The sequence below is a fragment of the Lolium rigidum genome, chromosome 6 (assembly GCF_022539505.1).
Source record: "Lolium rigidum isolate FL_2022 chromosome 6, APGP_CSIRO_Lrig_0.1, whole genome shotgun sequence".
Taxonomy (NCBI): Eukaryota; Viridiplantae; Streptophyta; class Magnoliopsida; order Poales; family Poaceae; genus Lolium; species Lolium rigidum.
In genome coordinates this window covers 15,185,139-15,192,273 of record NC_061513.1, presented here as the reverse complement: position 1 = coordinate 15,192,273, position 7,135 = coordinate 15,185,139, and the positions used below count along the sequence as shown (strand labels likewise).

At 46.9% G+C, this 7,135-nt stretch overlaps 1 protein-coding gene and 1 pseudogene across 3 annotated transcripts; both read left to right on the top strand.

The window, feature by feature from the left end:
- The first annotated feature begins 318 nt into the window (after nt 1-318).
- On the top strand, nt 319-2,352 carry LOC124662194 (annotated as a pseudogene).
- Nucleotides 2,353-3,226: 874 nt separating this feature from the next.
- LOC124661213 (glycerol-3-phosphate dehydrogenase [NAD(+)]-like) lies at nt 3,227-6,666 on the top strand. Of its 3 annotated transcripts, none has more exons than XM_047199074.1 (11): nt 3,227-3,652; nt 4,305-4,381; nt 4,459-4,531; nt 4,832-5,049; nt 5,136-5,243; nt 5,436-5,499; nt 5,585-5,622; nt 5,707-5,800; nt 5,900-5,954; nt 6,142-6,190; nt 6,269-6,666. In XM_047199074.1, exons 1-11 carry the CDS (start codon nt 3,538-3,540, stop codon nt 6,449-6,451), a joined length of 1,074 nt encoding a protein of 357 aa, XP_047055030.1. In that variant the 5' UTR covers nt 3,227-3,537; the 3' UTR covers nt 6,452-6,666. The 3 variants fall into 3 exon arrangements, with proteins under 3 accessions (XP_047055030.1, XP_047055031.1, XP_047055029.1); XM_047199075.1 differs by having other exon boundaries at nt 5,707-5,827; nt 5,887-5,954; nt 6,269-6,336; XM_047199073.1 differs by having other exon boundaries at nt 3,228-3,652; nt 5,707-5,827.
- The last annotated feature ends 469 nt before the right edge of the window (nt 6,667-7,135 follow it).

The window sequence follows — 7,135 nt, the reverse complement described above, 5'->3', positions numbered from 1 at the left end:
TTGGGGTTCAAAATATGCATGATGCTATAACGATTTTGAAACGGCACGGAAAAATAAGCAGCCGGTGGGTTTTTGCGGGGACTTACATCTCTCTAAGATTCTAGCATTGTAGTACATGTCCTACTTACGTAGATGTCATTGATTAATCTGATATGACTTGATTTCTAGGTGTTATTGTTTTGATTAGTTATTTTTTTTTCCAAAAAATCACTTTATTTCACCCCAAATTTTCAAATAGCGTAAAAACAAGTAAAGACCGACTTTCCTTGGCTATAAATGTTGAAATCGACAACTCAAATTCAAAATTAAATACGGAGTATGTTGGAATGTCCGACGGGCCCCTCCATCCTCCCGGCAAAAGAAGAACAGCACGCCCGGGTCTTCTCCGGCGCCGGCGCGCACCGCCCGGCGGTGCAGCGACAAGCCCCTCACCAGCGGCCGCCAGTTCCGGCTCCTCTCCCCGAACGGAAAACCCTCCCCGCGGCTCCCCGGACGCCACCACTTGCTCGCGTCGTCCCCATGCCTCCGCCCAGCGGCGTCCTTCGCCACGCGCGTACACCGCGTGGGTTCGTCCAGATCCTCGCCGCCGGTCTCCCGCCTAGCCCTTCCTCCGCGGAGCAGTTCCATGCGGTGTCCACCAAGCTCGGCTTCGCGTCCACCGTCTTCGCCGGCACCGCTATGCTCAACCTGTACTGCCGCTCCCGCCGCCTACGCGAGGCTCAGCAGCTGTTCGACGAAATGCCTGAAAAGAGCGGCGTCACCTGGAGCACGCTCATATACGGGCATACGGCCACACGCGATCCCACACTCCTGGCCTCGCCGTGGAGACGTTCGCCGGCATGGTGCGTGCAGGCGTGTCCAGCGTTCTGGTGGCCTGTGCGAGGCGTGTCCAGCATTCTGGTGGCCTGTGCGAGGATGGAGGATGCGGGCGCTGGAGCGGTGCTGCACAGTGTTGCCGTCAAGTACGGCATCTGTGGTGGTAACGTCATCGTGGGGACTGCGTTGGTGGACATGTATGCCAAATGCCATGATATGCCTGCCACGCAGCAGGATTTTCAGGAGATGGAAGAGAAGAATGTGTCCACTTACATGGCTATTATCGGCGGGTTCGCCTCAGTCAGAAGACCTCGTGATGCCATGGTGCTGGTCAAGGAGATGGAACAGTCAGAGGTAGCACCAAACATGATGACATACAGTAGCCTTCTCAGCTCGTTCACGAATCCCGGGGACCTAGATCACTGGAGGCAAGCACATTGTGCTGTTCTAAAGAAGGGTCTCAAGCACAATCCATATGTTCCGTCCACTCTCATGACCATGTACTCCAGGTGTGGCAGCTTAGAGGGTTTCAGGAAGGTGCAGATGGCTGTTTCATGGCGGGATCAGGTGTCGCTCAATTCTGTAATCTCGGGGCTCTCCTCTTTGGGACTTGGCAACGAGGCATTTGAGCAGTTCTTGGAGATGAGAAGGCATGGTGCCGACACAGATGTGTTCACCTTTGCCAGCATGCTAAAGGCTATAGGGAGCTCATCCTCACTGCTGGAGGGAAGACAAGTCCATGCTCTGATTCTCAATGCTGGACACGATTCCGATGTCAATGTCCAGAACGGCTTGATTTCCATGTATGCTAGACGTGGCGAGATAGGGGAATCCCAGAATGTTTTCGCTTCGGTGCAGGCCCCTGGCCTGATCTCCTGGAGCTCGCTCCTGTCAGGGTATGCCCAACACGGGTGTGGCAAAGAGGCGGTCGAGGTGTTTGAGCAGATGAGGAGACTGAATGTCCACCTGGACCACACAACCTTCTTACTTGTGCTCACAGCTTGCAGCCACACCGGTCTTGTCGATCAAGGCTTAGAGTACTTCAACCTGATGAGAGCAGACGGGTTCCTTGCGGGAGCATGGCAAGAGCAGTACGCGTGCGTCGTCGACCTCCTCGCTCGAGCAGGCCGTCTCCGAGAAGCCGAGTTTCTGGTCACCGACATGCCTATAGAGACCAGTGTCTCGGTATACCGTTCTCTGCTTAGTGCCTGCCAGATCCATGGCAACCTCGAGATCGCTGTCCGGGTGTCGGCGCGCCTGGTCGAGCTCTGCCCTGACGATGCATCTGGTCATGTTCAGTTGTGTTCAGTTGTCGAAGGCCTTTGCTGGTGATGGGCAGTGGGGTAGTGCTGCTGAGGTCAGGGAGTCCATGGCTGGGAAAGCGATAGTGAAGAACCCTGCTTGGAGCTGCGTCGAGGACCAGATGTAGCTTGCATAAAAAGTTTGAGATTGGATGGTTCATGGGGTTTGGCAAAACCAAACCGCCATTCTTAACTTGGAGTGAGTTACGTTCAGCTCCGTTGCAGTGTACTTGACGGTCACAGCATAGCGATCGCAGGATGTGACACAAAACGACATTTCAAGGATTTGTGCTACTGGGATGAAGACCACCACCCAAACCTGGTACATGAAGAAACAGGGCAGTGTATCAGGACCTTTACTTGTTTCTAGGGGGAATCAGCACTTACCATGAAGCATGATCCATAACTGAGATTTAATTTACCTGGATCCTGTTAATTCCCTGAATTCAGTGTGCATTCAGCTGTTGGTTGCAACATGGATCATATTTTGGCCAGGCTGGGCTAGAGTGCAAACGCACACAGCACATGTGCGAGAGAGAGAGAGAGAGAGAGAGAGAGAGAGAGAGAGAGAGAGAGAAGGGAAAAAGAACAGTTGCAGTTGTCGAAGATCTTTGCTGCTGACAGACAATGGGGTATTGCTGCTGAAGTCAGGGAAAGCAGTAGTTAAGAACCCTGTTTCATTGCCGTTTATGAATGAGAGTCACTCAATGGTCAGCTATGTTGCTGTTTTCATTGAAGGTATACTATAAACCTCTCACAAATCTGACAAACCTCTGTTGAACTGAAGGTATCCTCTACTTATAAATCATTACAGCAATACATCAGTACAGCATATCAATTGCAGCAATGTGATTAAAAAAAAAAACTTCTCATTGTGTGCATTCAGCTGCTGGTTGCCACATGAAGCAATGCTGGGGCCGGGCCGGGCTGGGCTCAAGTGCAAACAGATACAGGTGCGCAAGAGCAACGTCCAACGTGCGTGCGCCTCCGATACCACCGAGGCGAGCAGAAGAGAGCGACCACCGCCTGCCAGATCGACGAATCAGCCTCCGCGCCCGCCCGCCAGCCAGCCACCGCCTCCTCCTCTCCCTCCCCCTGTCTGTCGCCTCCACGCACGCAGCACCCCGCTGCCGGCGGCGGCGGCCTCGTTGCGGACGACAAACAACTGCTAGTTCTTGGGGATGCCCGCCCGTCCCCTCCTAACATTCTTCACCGTTTCCATTTAAAAATCCCTCTTGGCTCTGTGCTCCGCTCCCCTCTCCTCTCAGATTCTGTATATATTAGCTGCTGATTGCGGGGAAGCAAATCTCGGTCTGTCCATCCTTTTACTTCGCTAGCTCCTCCGCCTCTTTGTTCTTGCTGTCGGTGCTGAGCTAAGCTGGGCGGCAGCTTTGTTGGTGTGCATTCCGGCCGTGGGGAGATGAAGAATGGGCACGCCGAAAAGCACCGGGTGGCCGTCATCGGCAGCGGCAACTGGGGCAGCGTCGCCTCCCGCCTCATCGCCTCCAACACCGCCAAACTGCCCGCCTTCCATGGTAAGCAGGGATTTCTGCACTCTCTCCCTGGCTCTGAGATGGAGCATGCTCCGCCATGCATGTTCTTCAACTCTACAGCATGACTTGTTGGGTCATGCCATTTAGATTGCTAGTCCCTGCCTGTCTTGACAGCATTGAACCATTTGGAGGCCACATGTATCCTATCCTTTGGCTGGGTTCGTATAATGCTAACTAACAGAATGATCCAATACAAGATAACACGACTTTGTGACACTGACTCGTACTCTATGCAGTATATGTATCTATGATACTTTTCCCCTTACCAATATGTAGCAGATACCACTTTGCGAAACTATCGATTGACATGCTGTATGTAGTCTCTGAGTTTTCTTTGACTGTGGTTCTTTTTGCTTGGTGTGTTATATGTACACATGCATTCTTTGTTATTAAAAAGGAGATACATTCGGTGTTATCCACTTAGCAGTCTGTGGCAGGATATCAACTTGCAGTACAGAGTTGACATGGTGTGGTCCCTCTGTTATCCATCATAAATCTGTAGTCTTTCCTGTCCCGAGTTCGAAACCAGCCATGGTTCTCTTTCCTTGATAAGATGCGTTCTTGGTTACTCAAAAAATAAGAAAGATGCACTCTTGTACCTGCTGGTATTAATTAGGGGTGAAACTCTTTGCAGATGAAGTAAGGATGTGGGTGTTTGAAGAAACATTGCCGACGGGTGAGAAGCTATCTGAGTCCATTAACCAGGCGCATGTAAGAGTTGTCTGTTGTAATTCTGGATCAGTTAATAATTTGCTCAGTTGTGATGATTTCATTCAAACATGTTTCAGGAGAACTGCAAATACTTGCCTGGTATAAAGCTTGGAACTAATGTCATTGCCGTCCCTGACTTGGAGAGTGCAGGTAACCACACAGTAACCCGTTTCTGGTTATCGTTAGGAGGAAACTCTTTGATGCTGGTAATGTATGTAATTCTAGTTGACCAAGGAAACTAAGAAAAAATGAAAATGATTTAGCATTTTCTCGCAGTTACATTTAATAATTTAGCTTTGTTTGCCTATGGGTGCTATTTCAGAAATGATAATCCACGTAACAGAATGAATTTCATAAGTAAACCTGTTCTCACTATTGTTGCAACTCTACATTATGCTGTTCGTGTGTCGCCAAATGAGTGTCCATAATAATTCAATCTCAATTTCCCAGTCAAAGACGCAGATATGCTGGTTTTTGTGACCCCCCATCAGTTTGTGGAGGGTATATGTAAGAAGCTTGTGGGCAAATTAAGACCCGGAGCAGAGGCTATATCTCTCATCAAGGGCATGGAGGTAAAGATGGAAGGACCATGCATGATATCAAAATTAATTACTGATACACTTGGAATCAATTGTTGCGTCCTCATGGGTGCTAACATTGCAAATGAGGTAAGCATCTGTTCTACTTACCATGTGCAATATCTTGTAGGCTTCAAAGGCAAAACAAAAGTAAGTGTGTGTGCATCTCAATGCAGATTGCTGTTGAGAAGTTCAGTGAAGCAACAATTGGATATCGGGAAGATAAACATGCAGCGAATCGTTGGGCTAAACTTTTCTCCACTTCTTACTTCTTGGTTGCTGTTGTAAGTGTTCAACTATAACATCATATGAAACTAATATTCCCACATTCTGGTCTTCCTAGTGTTGAATGGTGATAGATATGTGGGAAATACCAAGGTTGTGTTCTTAATAAATAAATGCTAAAATGAGTATTGTAATGAAATACCTGTTCTGATGCCAATGAACATCCTTACGTATTTACTCTTTATGTGCAGGTAGAAGATATCGAGGGAGTAGAACTATGTGGGACACTGAAAAATGTTGTGGCCATTGCAGCAGGTTTTGCATACATTAGCACTCTATGTGATTATATCCATTGTTTCCTTTCAACCTCAATGGTTTAAGTGATGGAATTGACTTGCAGGCCTTGTCGATGGCTTGGATATGGGAAACAACACCAAGGTATCAATCCTGTTCAGTAAAGCATTTTGAGTGAAGAACAAAATTTGCATGGCATGGTCTTATTGTATTTTCTCTATCTATTAGGCTGCAATAATGAGGATTGGTTTGCGGGAAATGCGTGCTTTCTCTAAGCTTCTGTTCCCTTCAGTCAGAGACAACACTTTCTTTGAGAGCTGTGGTGTGGCTGACCTTATAACTACATGTCGTACGTATCTTCATTTTTTTCAGTTAACCATTGAACAGTCAAATACTGAAAAACGTTAGCGTTCCATGGCAGTTGGTGGCAGAAACAGGAGAGTGGCAGAAGCCTTTGCAAGAAACGGCGGCAAAAGGTTTCTTCTCTAAACCATGCATCTTTGGGCTATTTATGTGGCAATGGATTTTATGCTATTCTCTTTGTTGGAGAGTCCAAACAAGAAGCCTTGTGATGCCTGTGCCAAAGAACTAGGCAGTTAGCATAGCATAACTATGTTTTTTCTGCTTGCTGTGGTTATATTTATATCATCATATTTATGACAGGTCTTTTGATGAGCTAGAGGCAGAGATGTTGCATGGACAGAAACTCCAGGTAGAAATAATAACTGAAATTCAGAATGTAAATGAAGGTATCGACTGCTTGGTGTATCTAAGTCCGTTAATATCACAGGGGGTATCTACTGCAAGAGAGGTCTATGAAGTATTGACTTATCATGGGTGGCAGGAGCTGTTTCCGCTTTTATCAACTGTGCATGAGATCTGTATCGGACAACTGCCTCCTACATCGATAGTTGAATACAGTGAGCACACACCCAACCTCTCCCTCATCGGTGGTTCTACTCCATGTTACTGAGCTAGATGCTGAAATCTGTATTACTGCCTCCGTTCCCACTATGACTTGTTATGATCAAAACAAGGCGAGGTATTCTGGATGTTTTGATATGATTGTTCCGCCATGTAACTTTTGAAGGGCATGTCCCTCTTAGTCCATGCTTCAGTTTCCAGTTGGTTGAAACTTGGTTTCTAATCTTACAAAGAAATCAGTGAATTAGATGGTGTGTTTGATGACCCTTGACCCTCAAGTGCGGAAAAACTCAAAAAATATGTACTTCGTGTTGAAAGGTTGAACTAGATCCCATGCATCCACTCCAGGTTGCCTGAAAATCATGAATCGGTGATCTTTGAGCTATTCATTTCTGTCATTCGTATCGAGGAAAGTCGTCTTGATCAAAATATTAACCGAGTTCATTATGTTGTGAAATATCGTGTTCTGTTATAACTATGTTGGATGAATTGATCCCTGTTTCCATGTATTTAGAAACCCGAATAATTGAACGTTGATTGATGAAATTTTATTACTCACATTTCTAAGGGCCATTGTATCATATATATGTAAATAGGCCTTGAGCATTGTAACTGTAAAAATAGGGCAACTACTTTTGGATTCTTGAAATAATATTGTGGATTGGAAGGTAACTGCAAAAATATGAGACATTTCCAATCCTGTAAATGAAGATGAAACTTGCATTGTAACTGT